Here is a 24310-nt window from a genome sequence, read left to right as displayed (position 1 = left end):
CCCCCCCGGACTGGCGAGGCACTGCACCACACGGGGCCTTGGGAGGTGGCCTGGCAGCTTCGGCCGGCTGGCACCCCTGCTCGGGCCGGGGGCGGGGGGGGGGGGGCGCCCAAGCCGCGATGCCCGCAGCCTCATGTCCCCCCTTGCGCGCCAGGCATTGCGGGGCAAAACTAAGAGGAGCCCCCAAATCCCCCGGGCCCGACTAAGTTTAGAGATTCGTGGAAGCACCTCACCCCATCCTCCCGTGCTCTCCCCGAAGTGGAATGGGGCTAGGTTTATTTACTCATTGTGAGGGTGCGAAGGCGAGTCGCAGGAGTAGGGATTGGAGGGGGGAGGGGCGAGGATTTTTTTTCGGATTCTCAAAAATAAAACATTTCGTAACTTGAAATCCTTAAATTGAGGCATAAAGGGACACCCCTCTATTGTTATCCAGAGTTAAGGCTTTTTAAATCCATAAGCCTAAAATTAGGGGACAATTAACTACTCATTCATTGCACCCCAGGCAGCAGGGGGGTGCGGGAAGAGCTCCGGAATAATTGTGCCGACCAATAAAGCCTACGGAGATGCTTTAATCCTGTCTCCCTCCCTGAAGTGTTCTGGAACCTATCATTTGAATTAGCCGAGTCAGGCAAGGAGGGGGCGGGGACTCCTTCCGCCCTTCTTAGGAGGGGCTGCATTGCAGGGGGAGACTGAGCAGATAGACTCAGCCACTGGAGCGAGAGAGGGAGTGAGAAGACAAAGCCGTCAAAGCCCCAACAGCTTGCTTTTTCTCCAGCCCTGAGCGGACGCCGGAGCCCTCGAGGTACTCCTTCCATCTTGGGAACACACTAGTAATTCATTGATAACAGGTAAACTAAATTGCGGGAAGGGGGCACGGGGCTGCAAAGATAAAAGAGCAGCTGCTTCTGGTTAGGTTGAAGACCCTTAATAAGGATGAGGTGGGGGACAGTTCAAGAGAAGGGGCGCTGTGAACAATGGGTAGGTTTTGGTCACCTTTTTAGATCCCTTTGCTAAGATTTCCATTATTGCCTTCTAATACACAGACATTAATTTCTAACAATTTACATGGAATTATTATTTCTCAGCGTTTATCTCATTTCAAGTATCTATTTGCCTATAATTTGTCTTAGGTGTTTTATTATCTTCGTTTGTTATCTCCATCTTCCTTTTCAAGCTATAATTTGTTTTACCTGTTTTTTGATGAATCTGTAGTCTTACTGTATTGCTCTAGCCTGTACTTCCCTATATATATATTTTTTTCTGTGGTATTCCATTGATGTGTCTGCCTTCATCCCAAACTTATTTGTCTCCATAGGAGGGAATTTGGGGGAAGGGATGACATAATATTGAAAGTAATCCTGACCTCTCGTTTAACAGCCTCCCACTCCCCATCTCAAACCTTTGCTCCAAAGAAAGAGGTAGCTTGAGGTAGGAAGGTGGGAGCCTCTGTGTTGGAGAACTGCCTGATTCTATTATTGAAATCAGTACAGCCCACAAAAGCTACATAGCACATTCTGGGAAGGAATGTTTATTTGCAGCTCAGTGAGAATAGATGGGGGAAGGTCATGGCTAACAGGGAAATCCAAGACCAGAATGAGGGAGGCACTTATACTGAAATGCCAGAGAGCTTCCATCCCCTCCAACCACCATCCCTGTCATTCCCCCCAATGGTGGCAGCATGACACAGCAAGGCCCTGTCAGGCAGGTAGGCCTTGGGTTCCCACAGAGGATCTAGACAAAGGGTATTTGGGTGTGTCTGTGGGGCTCAGAGAGAGTGTGTCTTTTTACACTATATATTTGCTAATCATGTATCCCTAAGAATACAAAGGGTGATATTTAGAAATTACCTTTGCCTAAAGTATCTGGATCATTTAAAATGAAGGACATTTGGAAGGATTTTTTGAACATATATTGTGGCACAAGGCACTGTCCAAGCCCTTGAAGAAATGGAGAGAGAGATGAGGTATGGATGGAGAACAGTTGGGGAGGGGAAGAGAAAGCTTGCTGAACAGGGACCTTCTGCAAAATTTGGAGACTTGGGAATTAAATCCATACTATATTAAACACCAGAATTTCCTTACTGATGAGAGTAGTGTGAATGGTATTTTAGTTGCAATTTTCTGTGTGGTCAGTGTTCTTGACTTGAATTTAAATGTCATACATGCTTGTATGAGTGTCTTTCTATGCATTTGGTACTCTGTGTACATGTCTCCGAGTTCATGGCATAGCTAGAGATTTTAGGCCTTGTAAGTTAATATTTTGTAAAATTTCCTTTAGCATTTTTTTATTGCAAGATATGCTCTGCCAGACGCTCAGGGATTGTTTGGACAATTTTTATACATATCTGGTTTTAAGAAAAGGAGTCAGTTTGTCAAAGAGCTTTTTCACTGTCTCAGATTCTAGCTTGCTGTCTTCTGCGTTTTCATCATTCAGATCAGAATCACAGGAACAATCAACATCTAGTCTACTGAGTATCTGTTCTTCAGCAACTAAAAATTCTTGCAAGTTTTGAGAATATTGGTATAGGATTATATAAAACTGTACGCAACTATCTATGTACAACACATCAACAAAGACCAGATGGGAATGAGACCTATGTTCTAACTGGCTGGAAGGCTTCATGAGTCAGCAGATAATTTCTAACATGTTTTCTTTTCTTTCCTTTTTTAAAAAAAATATACCGTATGTTACAGCACAGAATATATTTATTTAAGTAATCTCTACGCCCAACATGAGGCTCAAACTCACAACCCCAAGGTCAAGAGTAACACACTCCACTGATGGAGCCAGCCAGGAACCCTAAACATGTCTTCTAGTTTTAAAATTCTATGATTTTTTCCCCCCTATGATTCTATTTTTTAAAGACTCTATCATGTGCCCACATTATACTAAGCTTGATATGGAGAGGACTGGTAAGGGAGGAGATATTTAAAAAAAAAAAAAAAAAAAAAAAAGCCAGCAATGTAGGCAAGTAACTGGCAATTTAGTTAAAAAAAGAAAAGGAAGGAAGGAAGAAAAAGAGGAAAAAAAAAGTCTCTGGTCAGAAGTCCGTAACACTGATGATCCTAAGGTGGTCCCTGTCTGAAGCCAGAGTAGGTAATCTGATAGGTCCAACCATTTTTTGTAACTCTCTTTCTGTGCACATGTCTCTGGAAATTACTGTGGAAATGATCAGAGTTGAGTATCATAGAATGATGACCTCACCTTTCCAGCACCCTCCCCCACCCTGTTCCAGTCCCCACATAACCTTCCTTCTAAGCAATTTCTCTGCTGAGTAATGTTCAGTTCCCAGGGTTTCTTTGGAGCCTGAACCTCAGAAGAAAAAGAGCAACTGAGAACTGGCTTTTAACATTAAAAACATCCTGGTCTGCCCACTCACCAGTCCTAAAGCCCCTACACTCACACATAACTGTGCTCTAGATTAAGGCTTTTTTGTTCTGGCTCAGTAGAGACAGTTCACATTATATGCGGTTATAGTTCCTGTAGTGCAGTGGTTCTCATGTTCGCCTAACACATTACATGGGGGCAGTTGGGAACCTATTTAAAGCCACTGTTTAGGAGCCTCAGGCCTGGTAGGAGCCAATGGAGTGTACTGGGAGGAAGGCCTTTTAAAATGGGGGTTCTATTTTTGGAGGCAGTGGAATGTTCATTCTGCTTCTTTGGGAACATTTCAACTAATGCTTTTGCCCCTTCTTGGCTAGTAACCAGCAGGGTGCAGGAGGCATACTAGTCCTGTAACATCAGGGTGTGGGTGGGAAAAGATGATAGGAGTACTTGTTAGAGCAGAGAAAAGTATCGAATTCGGTCAAAGGACTTTCTCCTTCCGGTCTAAACTCTTACTTTCCTTACCTGGAATTCCCAATCCATTTGCTCTCAGGTAAATTCTAGCATTAGGATGAGAGAATCAAGGTCTTGTTATAGCATAGGAAAATTCTTTCAGCACCTACCTGGGCTTTGTTTTGAAGGAGAGGTAGGCTAGAGAAAACTACAAATACAGGCTGTTAAGGCTTACCTGTGGGCTAAAAGATGGGAGTGGCAAGTTATGGATGGATAAAGAGAGAAAATTAGGGGTGCTTTGGTGGCTCAGTCAGTTGAGCGTCTGACATCAGCTCAGGGCACGATCATGGGTTCAAGCCCTGCATCAGGCTCTGTGCTGACAGCTCAGAGCCTGGAGCCTGCTTTAGATTCTGTGTCTCCCTCTTTCTCTTACCCCTTCCTGGCTCATGCTTTCTCTCTCTCTCTCTCAAAGCCCTTTTTAGAGGTACCTATTAAACCAAAGTTAGGAAAAAGCCAAGTATTTAAAAACATAAGAATTCAGGGGAATGATTTCTCTAGGGACTTGAATTCTTCTAGGGACTCCTGGTAGTCTTGAAACATGGGTGGTATTTTAAGATGGAGAGCAGAGAGGAGCTTTCCAGGTTGGTGGAAACACATGATGTGGGGAGAGTGGAGCACCTGGAGAGGGCATGGGAGCTCTGCGCCCTTTTCTTGTACTTGGCCTTGTGTATCTCCTCCATCTGCCATTCCTGAGTTATATCCTTTTATAGTAAACCGATGATCTTGTACGTAAAAGAAATAATAATAAATACAAAAGATGGAGAGTAGACAAAGTTAAGCAAGACAGAAATGAGCATAACTAGCAGAGACTGTACTATGGCTAGGAAGGATGAGCCAAATTCTAGAAAGCCTTGAAAACCAGACCCAAGATTGACTTGAAGCATTAGGCAGTGAATAAGTCCTTCCAAGATGAGAGAAGGCAGGAAATGGTAGAAAATAGTAATAAAGGAAAGGTTCCCAAAGCTTGTCCTAGGAAATCTGGATCATGTACAGAGGCAAATGAGAATGGGAAGTTTTTATTTTTTAAGGTTTATGTTTTTTTTTTTTAAACCTTCATTTATTTTGAGAGAGAGAGGGCGTGCATACAAGTGGGAGAGAGGCAGAGAGGGGGGGAAAGAAAAGCCTAAGCAGGCTCCGTGCTGTCAGTGCAGAACCCAATGCGGGGGGGCTCCGTCTCACGAACGGTGAGATCATGACCTGAGCCCAAATCAAGAGTTGGATGCTTAACCGAAGGAGCCACCTGGGTGTCCCTGTGAAGTTTTTAAGTAAGGAAAGGTCATGGGCCATGAAGAGGTTGCTGTAGAATGAGGACTAACAGCTGGTTCCTTTTTAGGAAGTTATGAGGGACCCTGTGAGTAGCCAGTACAGCTCCTTTCTTTTCTGGAGGATGCCCATTCCAGAGCTGGATCTGTCGGAGCTGGAAGGCCTGGGTCTGTCAGATACATCCACCTACAAGATCAAAGACAGCAGCGCTGGCAAGATGACCGGGCAACCAACTGGAGTTGAACAGGAGAAACACTCCGAAGGCGATGCCCTCCTGGAGTACAGCACCTTCAACTTCTGGAGAGCTCCCATTGCCAGCATCCACTCCTTCGAATTGGACTTGCTTTAAGCCCAAGACTCCTCTCTGCCACCACCTTGCCCTCACTGTCTTCCCTTGCAAGCCCCTCCCTTCCCACCCTTTGTCCTGTGAATCTTGCTCTCTCCCCTCTATGGTGTTGAGGTGGTGCTGATGAATCTGCCAGAGTTGTGTTGTATTATTTATTTATTTATTTATTTATTTATTTATTTAATCAGTTTTTCTCAAAAGCCCTTAAGCCCCAAAGTTATCCCCCCAGACACTAATTCCAGAAAGAAGCCTGGTGGGGGGCGCCAGAGAGTAGTATAGTAGTTCAAAATGGGGGACAATTTTTTTTTTTCATTTTAATCTTCTTCAGAGATTGCTCAAGCTTAATATCCTGCTCCAGATCGGTAAACACAAATCTTTCTTCAACAGTCGCTGAAAACCCTGGAAGCTTTGAGATTATCTACTACAAGACAGTAGGATTTCTAAAAGGCTGTTAAGGTGTTAAGTCTCGCTGTTGGATCCTGCTCCTTACAATACCTTCTTTTCCTCAGAGAAATCGGGTGTAATGAAAGGTATAAAACAAGAGGTGATAATACCTCATGGAAAACGAAAATAAGGGAAAGAATTGAATTGTTTCAGAAATAACTATATTGTCAAAGGGGTAGTCCTTCAAACCTTTGCCACTTTACAACTTTGCTCCTAACGCTAGCTGAGGAAAATGACTCCAATTTCAAATCTTAAAATGTAATCTTGCTGAGTACTATGATAATTTGTAAGGTATGATTCTGTTTCTAAAAGGCATAAGGTTTGGCCTTTAGTGTTTTAGTCTTGCCACCTCCTGCGTCTGCAATGGAGAATACTGATCAATGGGCCTCCAGCACAGTTCCTCAGCTACCTTGAGACCTTGAAATAATCACATTATGACCCTACACCTTGTACCCCCATTCCTTCCAAAATTATTGCTGCTGATTTGTGCTGCCATTTTCTCATTTCTTGAATAAAGACATTCAATCCCAGGCCTGGATTCTAGTTTTCTCTCTCTTCAAAGAGAAGCGGTATAGATCTCCAAAATTAGCCTTGCTTTCACCTTCAGCTTATATATTTTGTCTTTCAATAAGAGTTCTTTTAGTAGCCTTTGTACATTAAAAATGATGAATATCAGGTTGGATAGGTATCAATAAGGGTAAAATCAACTTAAAATTACAAAGCTATTTAGGGAGAAATGCAAACAACCACTCTTCTGCTTGACCATTGGCTACCAACATAGGGAGTAATTCTAGATGTCTCAGAAGGCATCTGTGGCACCAACCGTGCTCTTAACGTTTATTTATTTTTGGGACAGAGAGAGACAGAGCATGAACGGGGGAGGGGCAGAGAGAGAGGGAGACACAGAATCGGAAGCAGGCTCCAGGCTCTGAGCCATCAGCCCAGAGCCCGACGTGGGGCTCGAACTCATGGACCACGAGATCGTGACCTGAGCTGAAGTTGGGCGCCTAACCCACTGAGCCACCCAGGCGCCCCACCAACCGTGCTCTTAATGATCTCAGTATAGATGCCTTAAAAAAAGAAACTAAGTCATGCAAATATGTTAACTGCTTATTTATAACTCAACTCATTAAAAACAAAGCCACACTGGTCGTTTTGGGGTCCTTAGTATTCGAAAGGCAATGAGCCAGGAGATACAAAAGGATACACACGGCAATGAAACAAGATTTTGACTCTCAAAAAAAGGGAACCCGTAAATATCAAGGTGGATCATACTTGGGGAGCATGCCATACTTTAAAGATGGCACTACCAAGTTCAGAAAAGGAGGTAGACGCGAAAACAGTTGGCTTTGAAAGGCCCACCAAAACCGACAAAAGCCAAGATCTAATGAAAGTAGAGCCGGAATGTGTCCTTTTCTACGTTCACGTACTTTTGAAGGGCTTCTTTCCCGATTTCTCGCTGCCCTTAGGTAGTGGCGATCGGTGGGCGAAGGTGAGAATCATCTGGTAAGTAAAATGCGTTAAGTAGGTTTGCAAACTCAATCTGCATGCGCTTCCAAGCCCCTCAAAAAAGCCTCCGTTATTTGTTCCACTATTCTGAGCAGACAGCTTGCACCAGGGCTCAACTTTAGCACAAAGCCAGGAACGTCTCCAACAGTTTCACCGGAGGCTGAGACAGAAAGTTTTTCCCATCAATCCTAGGGCTGGCCCCGAGACAAGTTACCAAGAGAGTACAGGATCGACGCTGATACCGATTTGCCGTCGGCACGACGCCGGGCTCTTGGCGCCAAAACAAACCATCGGGTCCATCCCCCTACCGGAACTACACGACACGTAAGACACGTAACAACAATCCTCCGCCTCGCCAAATAGTCCTCTCTGGGTCGTCTCGGATACACTCTTTTCCACTTCAAAAGGCCTTCGGTGGAAAGAAAATGAGCCTCGGAGGTGTGCCGCTCTTCGGTTCTAATGGAAATCTGGGTTTTCTGGTCATTGTCTCCTCACAGATCCCTCCGCCAGAAATTGTATTCGCTGAGTCTTCACTTCCGGGTCCGCCATCTTGTTGCCTCCATTTCTCCACGAGGGGGGGTTAAAGGCCCCCAAAATATGCATATATGAAAAGGCCAAAAAGTAACCGTCAGTGACAGGGAGTCTTAACTAGAGAAGGAAACGGGACCAAACTGGCGGGCTCGGTGAAAGCGCGGCCGGCAGCGTCCCGGACGAGGAGGTGAGGGGGAAGAAGATGTGTGGACTCTGGGGGGCGTGAGGGCTGGAAGGGAGACTGCCGTGGGAAGGCGCACCGCGCCCAGCCCAGCCCCGAACTTCTGGGTGCAGACTGAGCGGCGCCCCTTCACCGGAGCGGGGGCAGCTCGGGGAGGGGGACGAAGAGGAAGGGGATGCGGCCGGGAGGAAGGGGAGGGGACTGAGAGGAGGTGAAGAAAGGGGTGGGTGTAAGACCTGGGGCTGGGGAGCTGGACCCAGGGAAACTAGGGCCACAGAGGTGACCGCTAGGGGGCAGCGCGGAGCTTAGCGCCCCCCGCCGGGCCAAGACCTTGGCTTACTACCCCCATTGACTCTTCTTCCTGAAGGACAGTGTTGCTGTCTGCAACTGGAGGGTTTGTGATGGAGGAAAAAACGGGGACTCTCAATTGTCTGACTTAAGTAGTAGCTTAAAGATTTTGAGGGAGTTCAGTAATCTGCAAGAGCAGTAAGGGCCCCGCCCTCATTTGTGGCACAGTTGTTTGTACAGCTGGCTGCCCGGTGGAGACGTGTGCAAGAGAAAAAGAAAAATGGGTCGTCATACTATGGCTTCTTCAATTCCATTTCTCCTTCTCGTTACCTTTCTTCTGTTCTCACGGATTTCCTTGAGCCAGCAGAGATTATCCCATTCCCCTCCTTCTTCCCACAAGGACTTCTTTCTCTCTTAAACATCTACAGAAAAGGACGTTCTGTGACTTACCTCCAACAATTTAACAACATTTTTGGCCGTCAGGGGCCATATTTTCCTAGTGCCATTTGACCCACCCAATCCAATAGAGATGTTATTAAGCATGTATTTTCATACACTCTTTAATAACAGTGAAAGAACTGCCCCACCCAAAATCTTTTTTTTTTTTTTTTTTGGTGTTTATTTATTTTCAGAGAGAGATAGCGTGCAAGCAGGGAAAGGGCAGAAAAAGAAGGGGAGAGAGAATCCCAAGCAGGGTTCCCACTGTCAGCTGCAGAGCCAGACTTGGGGCTCTGTCTTATGAATGGTGAGATCATAACCTGTGTGGAAACTGAGTGAGATGCTTAACAGAGGAGCCACCCAACCCCCTACATCTCCTCCCCACAAATTCTTATGTCAACAAATGTAATTATTCTATGATAATAAGAGTACTTTATTGTCAACAGTGCAAGCACTTCATCAGTTATTAAAACAAACTTATCTAGGGGCACCTGGGTGGCTCAGTTGGTTAAGCATCTGACTTCAGCTCAGCCCAGGTCATGATCTCCCAGTTTGTGAGTTCAAGCCCTGGGTCGGGCTCTTTGCTGACAGCTCAGAGCTTGGAGCCTGCCTCAGATTCTGTCTCCCTCCCTCCCCCTGCCCCCACCTTCCCCCACTCACATTCTGTCTCTCTCTCAAAAATAAATAAAGATTTTTTTTTAATTAAAAAACCACACTTATTTGGAGTTCTTGTGTGTTTGTTTGGGAGAGGGAGTGTGTACTTTGTTATTTTATTCATCTCCAAAATCCTAAGAGACAAGTTAGACCAGATTTTGTTTTGTTCTTCACTTCCGATATAGGAAAAGTAGAGGTATGTCCAGTAAGGGAGAATGTTTTCCCAGTGTTTTCAATAATCAGGGAGCTTGAAAGTGCCTCAAGCTCCTCTGGACTCTTTGGCCACATCTCTTGTCTGGTGGGTGTTGTCAGCATTTACATAGGATATGGGAGAAGGGAATACAGTCCCCCCAAAATGCTGCTGTTTTATTATTACTTCTAAAGTTTTATTTATTTAAGCAATTGCTACACCCAATGTGGGGCTGGAACTCATGACCATAAGATCAAGAGTTGCACACTCCTCTGTCAACCAGCTATGAGCCCCAAAATACTATTTTAAAAATACATTTTATTTTTAACTTTGGATAGATGCTTCAGGTTAACTCAAAAGAATGGAGGATAGGGGAGAAAAGAACCTTGAGCACATTTCTAGACTTTTTTTTTTTATCAGTGATGAATATAACTCCCTACTTACATTCTAATCCCAAAGTTTAACTATATCTTTGTATAGTAAGAAATAAGGCTTTTCATGGCCTATTTAAAGAATGGGATGACAGATGCCTGGGTGGCTCAGTCGGTTAAAGGTCCAGCTCTTGATTTTGGCTCAGGTCATGGTCTCATGATTTGTGAGTTTGAGTCCTGTTTGAGCCCCACTTCGGACTCAGTGCTGACAGCGTAGAGACTGCTTGAAGTTCTCTCTCTCTCTCTCTCTCTCTCTCTCTCTCTCTCTCTCTCAAAATAAATAAACAACAAAAAAAGAATGGGATGACAAATCTGAGTCAGTTGCCATTTAGAGGTACTGATCCATGAGTCACAAATATGATTAAAGAAAAACGATACAATTAATATATATATATGAAGGCAGACTATAGTGAAAAACATTGACTTCAAAAATACTTTGGAAGAGTTCACATGCTAAAGACAACAGTTTCTGTGGGATAAAATCAACTTATTTATATAAAGGGTCTCATTTTCTAGAAATACCAGCTTCCCTGGAATGTAAAGCAAACCAGATTTCTCCTTAGGCAGGTACCCCAACCTTCAACAGTATTTTTTTGTGGTAAAGAACAGCTGAAATTTCACTATTAGGATACTTCTGGGATGCCTGCGTGGCTCAGTCAGTCCATTAAGCATCTGACTCTTGGTTTTGGCTCAGGTCATGGTCTCACGGTGCCTGAGTTCAAGCCTGCATCAAGTTACATGCAGACTGTGTGGAGCCTGCATAGGATTCTCTCTCTCTCTGTCCCTCCCCAACTTGCACTCTTTCTCACTCTCAAAATAAATTAATAAACTTAAAAAAAAAGAAAGATACTTCTGCCTTTTGCCAGTCTTTTTCCTTTGTGACCAGTTATTATGGAAGTGTTTAAGACTTGGTGATATACTGTGTATATCTATATCTACCTATCTATATCTATATCTATATCTATATCTATATCTATATCTATATCTATATATATACATACGCCATATGTTATATGTACCATATGTGTATGTATGTACTATATATACCGTATATATATGTGTGTTGTGTATGTATAATGTATACATACCATATATATATATGTGTGTGTATGTATGTATATATATGTGTATAGTGTAATTTGAGAAAATGTGAGGGAGTCATTTATGACTAATGAACCTCCTAAAAATTGTTAAGTATTAGTAATAAGATAATTAAATTGCAAGGCAATTTTGATATTTTAAAAGGAAGGTGATTACGGAGAAATACAAAGTATTGGTTTTCTATAATAAGGTTTTGCTATCATTTTTTTCTTTAGCATTTTCTTAAGTTGTGAAAACTGACATGTAGGTTATAGAAGTTTGCTATTAAAGTCCATCCTCTCCTTGTGAACATACTCATTCAAAGGGTCTGGACTGCAGTGTGAGCTGTGCTCATTCTGAACACTCTCAGGTGGTCTCCTGGACATGCAGGTTTGAGGACAATGCTCTGGGATATGGATATGGAAGGTTAAATCACATGGTGGCTGAATGACTTGCCTAAGCCGATGAGCCTCAAATTTTCTGGTTTCAGAACTCATTTACATATATATATATATATGTTTTTTTTTTTAATGTTTTATTTATTTTTTTGAGAGTGAGAGACAGTGTGAGTGGGGGAGGGGCAGAGAGAGAGGGAGACACAGAATCTGAAGCAGGCTCCAGGCTCTGAGCTGTCAGCACAGAGCCTGACACGGGGCTTGAGCCCACAAACTGTGAGGTCATGACCTGAGCCGAAGTCTGATGCTTAACCAAGGAGTCACCCAAGTACCCCTTGGACTCATTTATATTCTTAAAAATTATTGAGGACACCAATGTGTTATATCTATTGGTACTTAACTATTTTCAAAATTAATTTTTATTTATTTATTTTTTAACTATGACAGGTACTTGTTTGAAATTACTTCATATTTCCTGATGCGTTTTCTTCTTGCAAGAGAGTGCGTGTGTGCATGCGTGGCGGGGGCGGGGGGGTGGGGGGGAGAAGGAGAAAGAAACTCTTAAGCAGCCTCCACGCTCAGTGCGGAGCCCAATCTGGCTTGATCTCAGGACAGTCAGATCATGACCTCAGGTGAAATCAGGAGTCAGATTCTTAACTGGTTGAGCCACTCAGGTGCTCTTGGAAATTAATTTAAAAATGTTCATTCATTAAAATACAATAGTAAATCCTGTACGTGTTAACATAAATAACACATTTTTATAAGAAATGTATCTTCCGAGTTAAATAATGAGAAGAATGGCATTGTTTTATGTTTTTGCAAGTCTTTCTAACCTCTGGCTTAATAGAAAACAGCTGCAGTGGGGCACCTGGGTGGCTCAGTCGGTTGAGCGTCCGACTTCAACTCAGGTCATGATCTCACTTTTGATGGGTTTGAGCCCCGTGTTGGACTCTGCGCTGACAGTTCAGAGCCTGGAGCCTGCTTTGGATTCTGTGTCTCCCTCTCTCCCTGTCCCTCCCCTGCTTGCACTCTATCTCTGTCTCTCAAAAGTGAATGAACATTGAAAAAAAAACAACAGCTGCATATCTACTATTGCATGTAATCTGTTGCAATATGTACTTGGAAAAAGGAATATTTTAATCGCTTTTTCAGGTAATTCTGGTGTTCTTCTTTGATTCTACACAAAAACTGTACAAATTAACGATTTCTTAAAAGTTACTTGCAGTGAAGAATCTGAAACCATATGAATGAAATTATTATACTCTGTTACCTTAAAACCAACTGTTCTTTCACTTTAAAGTATTGTTTTTACTTGTACGTGATTTTATAACATGCATTGGTCATTTGAAAAATATTGGTTCTGCAAATTACGCAGATCATCCAAATGTTGATGCATTTTATTTTACAATATTAAAAAATCACATTCATTAGTATCATAACTAATTTCATCAGAAAACTTTATAGTAAGCTGTTAACTCATGGTGGTGGATTTGTTTCCCAAAATTCTAATTTTGCTTGAAAGCTCTAATTATAATTAATAATTAGCAATGAACACTGCCAATTGTTTTACTCGAAGTGGCAGGCTCACTTTATTCATTTTTGAAAAAGTTTCTGCTGTCTAACTAAGTCTCAATATGCTTGGATTGTCTATTCATCATTCTTTGGTGTGACATAACATTTTTTTAAAGTTTATTTACTTATTTTGAGAGAGGGAGAGAGGGAGTGCTCATGGGAGTGGGGCAGGGGCAGAGAGAGAGGGAAAGAAAGAATCCCAAGCAGGCTCCCCACTGTCAGCGCAGAGCCCAACATGGGGCTGGGATCTCACAAATCATGAGATCATGACCTGAGTCAAGGTCAAGAGTCAGATGCTTAACCAACTGAGCCACCCAGGCACCCTTGACGTACATTTCTACCCACAGTTGTTTCAAAGGGATGAAATGCTGTTTTTTTTATTCCTTAAGCTAGAGAGGTGGTAATGTGTTGCACAGGTTTCCAAAGTATTTTTCTGAATATTGAACATTAAGGAACTATTGTTTAGGGCCTAAACTTTTCCAAATATCTGATTGTGTTAGATGAGGTGGAGAGAAAGTGCCATACTGGGTAGTCAGCTTGAGAAATATCTTACATATATTTAAGTACAAGAGGTCTTCTCAGAGCATTTTTACAGGCAGCTTTCCTTGTGTTTGAATTATAGCTTCCTGAAAACTTTTGTTCCTATGCATAAAGATGTCTTTGGTGGACTTGGGGAAGAGGTTACTAGAAGCGGCAAGAAAAGGCCAAGATGATGAAGTGAGAACATTGATGGCAAATGGCGCCCCATTCACCACAGACTGGGTAAGCTCTTTTCATTATTCCCAATGTGTGCTGTTGCCAATTTCTTTTTTCCCCCCCAAACATTTAATTTTTTTTAATTATTTTTTTTAAGTTTATTTATTTATTTTGAGAGAGAGATTGAGCATGTGAGCAGGGGATGAGGAGGGGGGGGGCAGGGGAGAGAAAATCCCAAGCAGGCTTCACTCTGTCAGTGCAGAGCCCCATGCAGAGCTTGAACCCATGAACTGTGAGATCCTGACCTGAACCAAAATCAAGAGTTGGACACTTAACCAACTGAGCCACCTAGGCGTCAAAGATTTTTTTTTTAAGTAATCTCTATACCCAATGTGGAGCTTGAACTCACAACCCCAAGATCAAAAGTTGCACATTCTACGGGCCGAGCTAGCCAGGTGTCCCCCAACCTTTTTCTTAAAGGCTGAACATACTGTATTGCCTTTTCTCATTCCCTTTCTGCTTCATTCTCCTACAAGAGTTTTGTTTTCTTCGTTTTACCTAAATACTTCTTTTAGTTTTCCAAATTGAAAGAGTCTCCTGTGGATATATATAGATGGTAATTGTAAGGTATTATATACTTGTGATTTTCCATAATGTTTCTTAGAGTATTTTCTGAAGGTTTAATTCTCCCTGGAGTGTACTTAGGTTATAGGCTTCTGTAATTAGCTAAAAATTAAACAAAATCAGTATAATAAGAGTGCATTTCTAGACTAATAAACTACTTGTTTCCTTTTCTCTAAAGTATCCCGGTTAATAAGGAATAGTCTAGGCATTTGTTACCTTTTTACCAGTGTTAAAATACATTAAGAGGAAGGTGTTAATTTCATGAGCCTAAACAGCCAGCTTGAAGAGCAGTTTCAGAAGATCCAGGTTATAATATGGGCTTGCTAAGCATTCATGGATTTTATAAGCAGTATCTAATTTAATTTTTTTTAATTTTTTTTAAATGTAATCTCTGCACACAACATGGGTCTCAAACTCACAACCCCGAGATCCAGTCACATGATCTACCAGCTGAGCCAGCCAGGTGCAGGCATTACCTAATTTGAACAATTTGATGAGCCAATGTCCTCTATGCTGGGGTGATTAATTCATAGCTTTAGAGGTCAGCAGATTGTTAGCACTTCACAAAAAGGAAGAAAAGGAAACCTATGAGATTAGCATTTCTATAAATAGACCTGAAAAGAGCAATGTGAATTAAATCCAGTCAGGCAGAAAGGCTGAATATATAAGAAAGGCAAAGAAGCAACATAGGCTTAAAATAAAGAACTTAACATGAAGAAAGGAATAGATCTCTGGCCAAAGTGGCCAAAGATAGATAACTCTTGAAAGATGTACTTTGAGATGATACGGACTTATTGCTATTTGACAATAGCTTATTGCTATTCACATGCCATTGCTAAAACTTTAGCACTCTTCATCTCATCAGTCTTTTTGCTTTGTTTTACGGTGGCAACAGACTTCTATTCCAACCAATTAAATTTTTACCCCAAATTTCTCACTAACTTTCTAGCTTCTGCCCTTTTCCTAAGAATTCTTTTGAATTTGCCTATCCCTTACCTTTACCCCAATGCAGAATGTTCCTGTTTATCCATTTTTTTTTTTTTACCTTCTTCTAAGCCTTGCTTAACATCATGTCCTTTGGAGAATCTCACCTGGTAACTCCACCTGACTTAAATCCATTAGCACTTATTTAATTGGTGGTATGTTTATTTGCCTGTTAGTATATTAAGCTCTTAATTAATATTCTTTACTTCTATTGGCCACCCAGATTCTCTCTCCAAGGACAGGAACCATAGACTGTACCTCTTGTTCATTTGTGTCTCTCAATGATTTAGGACTCTGCACACGGTTGATACTCAATGAGTATTATTTTCCCACAGCTTGGAACATCACCCCTCCACCTTGCAGCCCAGTATGGTCATTATTCCACAGCAGAAGTGCTCCTTCGAGCAGGCGTTAGCAGGGATGCCCGGACCAAAGTGGACAGGACCCCCTTGCACATGGCTGCAGCTGACGGACATGCCCACATCGTGGAACTGCTTGTTAGGGTAATAGTGGTGGATCTATATTGTAAAAAAGATATCCACCTCCCTGTCTTCTTACTTGAATGGGTGGTAGGAAACTAGGCTGGGAGAGATTAAGTTTAGGACAGTTCATAGCACAGACTTGCATCTCTTTCAAGAGTCATCATGGCTATGAGGATCGGGTTTCCTAATCTTTTACAGGCTAAGCAGACTTTATTGATTTTTCTTCATTCCCTTCTGCAGGTGTTCTCTTTACTTATGCCTGTTTTTCTAGGCGCTCAGCTCTCTGTTAATAAATGCAACAAAAAATCTGCTCTTTTCTCCTTCCTTTCCCATCTGTTATAATTTCCCAGTTGTCCTTAGAAGACCTACTCATTGAAGACATTATGTCTGTCATCATTCAGGAGAATTTGAAGAATGCTTTTCCCTTTGATATTTCTTAAACGTGATCTAAATTTGAATATGTGTAATCTCCATGGAAATCCTCTCTATTTGGGTTTTGGGATCTTGCACCTGTGCTACTGTAACCAGTGTCTGTTTGAAACAATTACTATTGTGTGACAGAACGGTGCAGATGTGAATGCCAAGGACATGCTAAAGATGACAGCTTTACATTGGGCCACAGAGCACCACCATCGAGACGTTGTGGAGCTGCTTATCAAGTATGGAGCTGACGTGCATGCTTTCAGCAAGTTTGATAAATCTGCCTTTGACATAGCCCTGGAGAAAAAGAATGCCGAGATTCTGGTCATCCTTCAGGTCTGGTTCTTTTTATACCCCTAGAGTATATTGTAACTCAAGTTAAGGATTTTTTGTAGGAGCTGACTCAAAATTGAATTTTCTATATCTTATCAAGATAGTACATCTGATATGTCTCAATCTTGTGACTCACTGTCGTTAGTATTTTTTTTAACCTTTATTTATTTAAAAATTTTTTTTAATGTTTATTTATTTTTACGAGAGAGAGAGCACGAGCAGGGGAGGGGCAGAGAGAGAGGGAGACACAGAATCTGAAGCAGGCTCCAGGCTCTGAGCTGTCAGCACAGAGCCTGACGCAGCGTTCAAACTCACAAACTGCAAGATCATGACCTGAGCTGAAGTCAGACACTTAACTGACTGAGCCACCTAGGCGCTCCGGTATTTCTTTTTTTTTAATGTTTGTTTATTTTTGAGAGAGAGAGAGATAGAGCACGAGGTGAGGAGGGACAGAGAGAGAGAGACAGACAGACAGACAGAATCCAAAGCAGGCTCCAGGCTCCAGGCTCCGAGCTGTCAGCACAGAACCCAACGTGGGACTTGAGCTCACAAATCATGAGATCAGGACCTGAGCCAAAGTTGGACTCTTAACCAACTGAGCCACCCAGGCACTCCAAAAGTTTATGATTTAGGGGTGCCTGGATGGCTCAATTGGTTAAGCATCAGACTCTTTTTTTTTTTTTTTTAAGTTTATTTATTTATTTTGAGAGAGAGAGAGAAAGCATGAGCAGGGGAGGGGCAGAGAGAGAGGGAGAGAGAGAGAATTCTAAGCAGACTCCATACCGTCAGTGCAGAGCCCAGTGTGGGACTCGAATTCACAAACCCTGAGATCATAACCTGAACTGAAGTCACTTAACCAACTGAACCACCCAGGTACTCTGTTATTGGTATCTTAAAAAAAAGTACATTCTATATAGCCCTGAATTATTCACGGTGATTGAAGAGTAGTGTTATGGCTAGTATAAAAACAAGATTTCTTTGGTTTTAGAGTGTTTTTTTCTCCATGAAAATTTCCCTTTCTAATTGAGCTTGACTTGGGACTAAAAGCCTCTTTATGTTTTCTGAATGTACATCAACTGATACGAGGCAGTACATAGCTCTAACGCATATTGAGTCATAAGGAAGCCATCTCAGAATTAAAAAGGAGCTGTGATTATTTCACCCCTTAATTTCTTAATCCAGCACTTGTATATCAAGGAGTAATAGGATGAAGGATACAAAGGTTGATAAGACATGCCTGCCCTTGGAGTATTTACAGTGTGATGAAGGTAAGGACAAGAAATCAAGCATTACAATATTACATTGATACATTGGTATTTATCGAGCATTGCAGGGCCTCAGAAGAGGGAGTATGAATGATGCTTAATGCAAAGATTAAAGTGTATATAGAGGGGCGCCTGGCAGATTCACTCGGAAGATCATGTCACTCTTGATCTTGGGGTCATGAGTTTGAGCTCCACACTGAGTGTGCAGAGATTACTGGAAAAAAAAAAAAAAATATATATATATATATATATGTATGTATGTAGAACATGAACTGAGTTTTAAAGAAGTAGGCAGAGAAGTAAGAAAATTATATTCTAGGCTAGAAAAAGAGCAAGCCAATGACATAGAGGTATGAAAGGATATGGGATGTTCAAGAAAGCATATGTTTTGTGACTAGAGATTGAGCAAGGGAAATGGAGTTTGGGAGTGGAAGGAGCTAAGGCTTAAGGGTTAGGCAGAGTTTTGAGTGTAGGGCTGTTACATGCAAAGGGGTTTAGACTATTTTGTGGGTAATGGGGATCCAATAGAAGCTTTTAAATAGAAAATTAAGATTTCTTTCTTTTTTTTTTTTTTTTAAGTAAGCTTTATGTCCAACGTGGGGCTTGAACACAGGACCGTGAGATTAATAGGATTCCCATGCTTTACCAACTGAGCCAGCCAGGCACCCCCATTTTTTAAAATTTTTAAATATTTTATTTATTTTTTAAGCTGAGGTTTTTTTTTTTTTTAAGTTTATTTATTTTGAGAGAGAGAGAGAGAGAGTGAGCGGGGGAGAGGCAGACAGAGAGGGAGAGAGAGAGAATCCCACTGCCAGTGTGGAGCCTGATGTGGAGCTTGAACTCATGAAAGTATGAGATCGTGACCTCAGCGGAAATCAAGAGTCAGTTGCTCAACTGACTGAGCCACCCAGGTGCTCCTGTGAATTTTTTTTTTTTTTTTTTTTTTTTTTAAAGATGATCATTTGGAGTGTGGTACACAGACCTGAGAGAAAAGATACTCAATGTGACTTTCATTAGGCCAGGGAAGGGCCAGTAGGGGCTTGAATTAAGGAAACAATAGTGGAGTATAGAAGAAGAAGCAGATTCAAGAAGGAATTTAACAGTAAGCAGAGAATGGATAATCTGTTTCACCTGAAGCTATTGGTCATAGGGATAATTATATGTAAAAAATAGCCATTTCTGTTGCATTTTCAGGGGTCTGTTTTTCCTGGCAGATGGCTCCCTATAGACTGGTTGTACTCTTCAACTTTAATTCCTTATTTAGAGCTCTTTCATAACTGGACTTTTGAAGTAGATACTATGCTTGTAGAAAACTGCTTCTGAAAGTTAGAAAATTAGATAAGCATCTTTACACCTAAATTGTACAAATACCCCTGGAAGCAAAAGTGCAGGTATGGCACTAGACTTTAAAATCTGGCACTCATTTATTTGCTTGTTATATATTCTCTTAGGAATTTCTTCACTGGCAGAGTGGAACAAGTAGTTGGACAAAACTCTGGAGAATATTGTTCTCTGTAGATTTGTAGATTTGCTGTAGGGATCTCTTGCTAGCGCATTGACTTGTACATAATTAATTGATCGTAGAGTTTTAGAGCTGCAAATTACTTTTTAGGCCACTTCCCTCATTTTCCAAATAAAAAACAAGATCCAGACAGGTAAAGTGAATTGTCTAGAAGTTTTTACAAGTAATACACTTTTTTGCAAATAATAACACTTCTTTTTTTAAAATTAGAAATAAACTTGGGAAAGCAACCTAACATCTTTGTTGCCCTGGTCTGGAAAAACAAAACAAAACCAGTAGTCTTAATGAGAACTCTGAGCTCCCTGGGACATTGTGTGCCACAACTAGTTCTGCTCCACAGGGCACTGGGGTGCAGCGGCTGCTCAGTGACTGTATAACTAAAGCTAACGAGCTCTGACTTTGAACTATCCTGACTTGCTTTGTAGGAAGCGATGCAGAATCAGGTGAATGCTCATCCCGAGAGAGCCAACCCTGTGACTGTGGCCACCCCATTCATCTTCACATCTGGAGAAGTTGTCAACCTCGCCAGCCTTGTTTCTTCAACCAACACCAAAACAACCTCAGGTAATATCTTGATAACATGGCATTTATTTTAGACTTGAAATTAACACAGCCCCTGTTTTTCCTATGAGATGAATGGATAGCCTGTCCTTTGTTGAAATATGTAACAAATAGAAGATTTATAATAAATTTTAAAGCTAATGCACTTTTTCTTTCTTGGGGAAGGGAAGATCATACACAGGGATTATACATGAGTGCTTACTGTATTAAAAGTAAAATAGTTTACAGATTAATCTGTGGAAGGGTTATATGTAACCACAAAATGAAAATATAAGGGTATTTCAGCATGGTACCATTAGGGAAAACAGTTAAGTACCATAGTCTAAAATGTGACAAATAAACCAGAATAAACATAAATAGGTGTTGGAGTGCTGCTATAAAAGAGGTACATGTGATTATTTGAATAAAGTGTAAGAGCTTCGATTTGCAATCTTGGGAACATATGTAACAACAAAATAGAGAAAAGCATCTTTTGAGATCCTTATGTTTTTAACAAAAACATCTATCTAAAACAAATAGGGGTGCCTGGGTAGTTCAGTTGGTTAAGTGTCTGACTCTTGATTTTGGCTCAGGTCGTGATCTCATGGTTCATGAGTTCAAGCCCCACATCGGGTTCTGCACTGACAGTACAGAGCCTGCTTGGGATTCTCTGTCTCTCCCGCTCTCTCTGCCCCTCCCCCACTTGCTCTTTCCAAAACCAAATATAAATAAACATTTTTTTTTTAAATTTTTTTTTTCAACGTTTTTTATTTATTTTTGGGACAGAGAGAGACAGAGCATGAACGGGGGAGGGGCAGAGAGAGAGGGAGACACAGAATCGGAAACAGGCTCCAGGCTCCGAGCCATCAGCCCAGAGCCTGATGTAGGGCTCGAACTCACGGACCGCGAGATCGTGACCTGGCTGAAGTCGGACACCCAACCGACTGCGCCACCCAGGCGCCCCTATAAATAAACATTTTTAAAAAGACAAATCAATTTGAGGGGTGTCTGGATGGCTCAGTCGGTTGTGTCCAACTTCGGCTCAAGGTCATGATCTCACGGTTCGTGAGTTTGAGCCCTGCATCAGGCTCTGTGCTGACAGCTCAGAGCCGGGAGCCTGCTTTGAATTCTATTTCTCCCTCTCTCTCTGCCCCTCCCCTGCTCTGTCTCTATCTCTCTCTCTTTCAAAAATAAACATTAAAAAAATAAAAATAAAAAGCAATTTGAGCTATTTTCAACATTTCCTTACATATATTTGTTTTACAGTGAGGGGACTTGTGTCTTCATTTAAATAAATTTTCCAACTGACTTGGTTTCTTTTTCTGTTTCTGACTTTCATTTAAAAATAAGACATTGCGGGGTGCCAGGGTGTCTCAGTCAGTAAAGCGTCCAACTTTGGTTCAGGTCATGATATCATGGTTTGTGGGTTTGAGCCCTACATTGGGCTCTGTGCTAACAGCTCAGAGCCTGGGGTCTGCTTCAGATTCTGTGTCTCCCTCTCTCTCTGCCCCTCCCCTACTTACTCACACTCTCTCTCTCTCTCTCTCTCTCTCTCTCTCTCAAAAATAAATAAACATTTTTAAAATTAAAAAAAAAAAGGACATTGTATTCCTAGTTAAGTTTATATAATATCAAAGGAAGACCGTGAATGAAGTATTATTATGGAAAGGCAGTGTGGCAAAAAGAAACAAGCATATACATGATATGCATAGAATTTTACATTTAGAACTGCATTCAAATACTGATTTATTGACTACATGCTTGACCTTGGGAAAACCTTTGTATAAGCCTTCTTTACTTATCTACAAAATTGGGATATAATAATACATACTTTATGAGGTGGTTGTGAGACTTCGAGTGAGATTTGTATTTCCATTTTATAGCAGGACTTCAGTAATAGTATTAAATGAAAATGTAACTTCTCAATGAAAGTTAATTCAGTTATGCCCTCAGGGGGGCAGTAGAGACCTTCATTTTGTAGGCCATCGACTATCATTTAAAATCACTGTGCTTTTCTTTCAGCCGGATGATTCAAAAGGTTTAGCTTAAAAATAAGTATACATATAATCAGAATATTCACAGCTTTTTGGATTTGTTGTGGTTCAGGCCACAGTGATTAGAACAAATGCCTTTATAATCCAAAAGTCTTTAGAAGCTGGTAAAGTTAGGGGTGCCTGGGTGGCTCAGTCAGGTAAGGCTCAGATCATGATCTCACGTTTCATGGGTTCAAGCCCCACATTGGGCTCCGTGCTGATGATGTGGAGCCTGCTTGAGATTCTCTCTTTCTCTCTCTCCCCCTCTCTCTGCCCCTCCTCTGCTCTCTCTCTGTCTCGAAATAAATAAATAAACTTTAAAAAAAATTTAAAAAAAGAAGCTAGTTAAGTTATATGTTCACAAATATGTGAAAGGAACTAGAGTTGGTAATCTAATTATTGAAATTCTTCAGACCCTGACCTGAAATGATAAGCAAAGTTGAAGACATTTAGAATAGAGCTTCTTAGCCTTGTTTCCCATGGGCCTCTATTGTGTTCGTCATGTTGCTTTTAGCAGACCTATCGTTTCTCTCTTCTGTATGTTGCTGACCACAAATTGAGATTGCTAAACCGTTACATAATAGACCTGATCTCTCCAGTGTTGTCTTACACATGAAACAATTCTACCTAGCTCTTCCCCTTCAGGGGAGATAATCAGTGCAGATAAAAGAGATGAGAAAAGTTATAAGACAAATTCAGGTTGTATTACTCAACTGGGTTAAAGGATTTTCTTTTCCCGAATGGTGGGTGGCTTCTTATTTCCCATCGTCCAGTGATATTTTTTTCATCCAATAATATTTTTAAGAATTAACTGAAAGGGAGGGGCTACCACACATACACAAGAAGAATTAACTGACATTATCCTAGAATTATCATTTTGATGGATATTTTTGATAAAATTCAGATTATAAAGCTTGCTTTCATTTTTCCATTTGTGACTAAAGATATCACTGATCATCAGTGCTACCATCAAACTGCAGCCATTCAAAAAGGCAGCTAGACTAAATTAAACATTAACCAGGGCAAAACAAAGTTATGGAGATGAATTTCCTATTTCTGTAGGATCATAAGATGCACTCCAAAGTCAAATATAAATATCTTGTATTAGTTCATAAGAAGTACAGGCTTTGGAATGTAATGAATTGCATTCTAATCTGGGCTCTGACATTTACTACCTGTGTGATGTGGGCAAGTTATGTAGTTTTTCTGGATCTAGTTTTCACCAACTCATTGAAATTGCCTAGCTTACCATAGCACACTCCCCTAAGTGGTGACATAGAGTTTGTCGAAGCCACATTCTGAATTGGTAACAAGAGTCTTCACTGATAATGCCATTTCATTTCAAAACAACAGCATCCATGCACATTTTACTTTATTTGATGTTGGGTCTTCTATTGAGGAGAAGGAAGCAATATTGTTTAACAGTAAAGTACCTTGTTTTTCTAGAATTCACTGGGATAAGTCTGAGGAGATCATTGGTATCATCTCTTTTCAGTTTCAACTGTGCATGTCAGAATACTAAACCCAATTTCTCACAAATGTTCTTTCTTCATTTTGCTGTTGAGTGGAGTTAGGTGAGTTAGTAATCAAAGGGAGAACACCCTTAGCCTGGTATCATCATGTACTGAAAAGTATATAATACTTTCTCAAAAGTAGTTTTACCTAGCTCTTCTACTTTAGCTGAGTGACCTATCTGAGGTTTGGCCTACTTGAACTTTAATTATAACAGCTGTGTGTGTGTGTGTGTGTGTGTGTGTGTGTGTGTGTGTGTGTGTGTGTGTTTTAACTGTGGTAAAATAATAACAACTTTGTTTTTGGATTGCTAGTAACTTATTGCCATATACATTCTACCCTCCTCGAGGGATATATATATATATATATATATATATATATATATATATATATATACAGTAAAACCTTGGTTTGCAAGCATAATTTGTTCCCTAAACACGCTTATAATCCAAAGCACTTGTATATCAAAGTGAATTTCCCCATAAGAAATATTGGAGGGGCACCTGGGTGGCTCAGTCGGTTAAGTGTCCGACTTCAGCTCAGGTCATGATTTTGCAGTTCATGGGTTCAAGCCCCATGTCAGGCTCTGTGCTGACAGCTCAGAGCCTGGAGCCTGCTTTGGATGCTGTGTCTCCCTCTCTCTCTGCCCTTCCCTTGCTCATGCTCTGTCTTTCTCTATCTCTCAAAAATAAACATTAAAAAAAAACCAAAAAACAAAACTGGAAACTCGATTCATTCTA

General features: G+C 41.2%; 2 protein-coding genes across 6 annotated transcripts in view; both read left to right on the top strand.

The window, feature by feature from the left end:
* Positions 1-94: 94 nt before the first annotated feature.
* Positions 95-6420, top strand: MLLT11 (MLLT11 transcription factor 7 cofactor). The gene is made up of 2 exons (XM_058715844.1): positions 95-848; positions 5171-6420. Exon 2 carries the CDS (start codon positions 5177-5179, stop codon positions 5447-5449), a length of 273 nt encoding a protein of 90 aa, XP_058571827.1. The 5' UTR covers positions 95-848; positions 5171-5176; the 3' UTR covers positions 5450-6420.
* A 1178-nt stretch (positions 6421-7598) lies between these two features.
* GABPB2 (GA binding protein transcription factor subunit beta 2) overlaps positions 7599-24310 on the top strand; it is a 35532-nt gene continuing 18820 nt past the window's right edge. For 2 of the 5 annotated variants that reach the window (XM_058715825.1, XM_058715824.1), the window contains exons 1-4: positions 7599-8117; positions 13782-13921; positions 16507-16701; positions 19911-20049. In XM_058715825.1, the coding sequence (XP_058571808.1) occupies positions 13814-13921; positions 16507-16701; positions 19911-20049 (442 nt within the window). In that variant the 5' untranslated portion in view covers positions 7599-8117; positions 13782-13813. Of the gene's footprint in view, positions 8118-13781; positions 13922-15798; positions 15967-16506; positions 16702-19910; positions 20050-24310 lie in introns of all 5 variants that reach the window. The other 3 variants (XM_058715822.1, XM_058715823.1, XM_058715821.1) reach the window with 3 other exon arrangements.

Source organism: Neofelis nebulosa, chromosome 2 (genome assembly GCF_028018385.1).
Source record: "Neofelis nebulosa isolate mNeoNeb1 chromosome 2, mNeoNeb1.pri, whole genome shotgun sequence".
NCBI classification, from domain to species: Eukaryota; Metazoa; Chordata; class Mammalia; order Carnivora; family Felidae; genus Neofelis; species Neofelis nebulosa.
The sequence above is the reverse complement of the archived record's forward strand: the minus strand, read 5'-3'. Positions and strand labels throughout refer to the sequence as shown.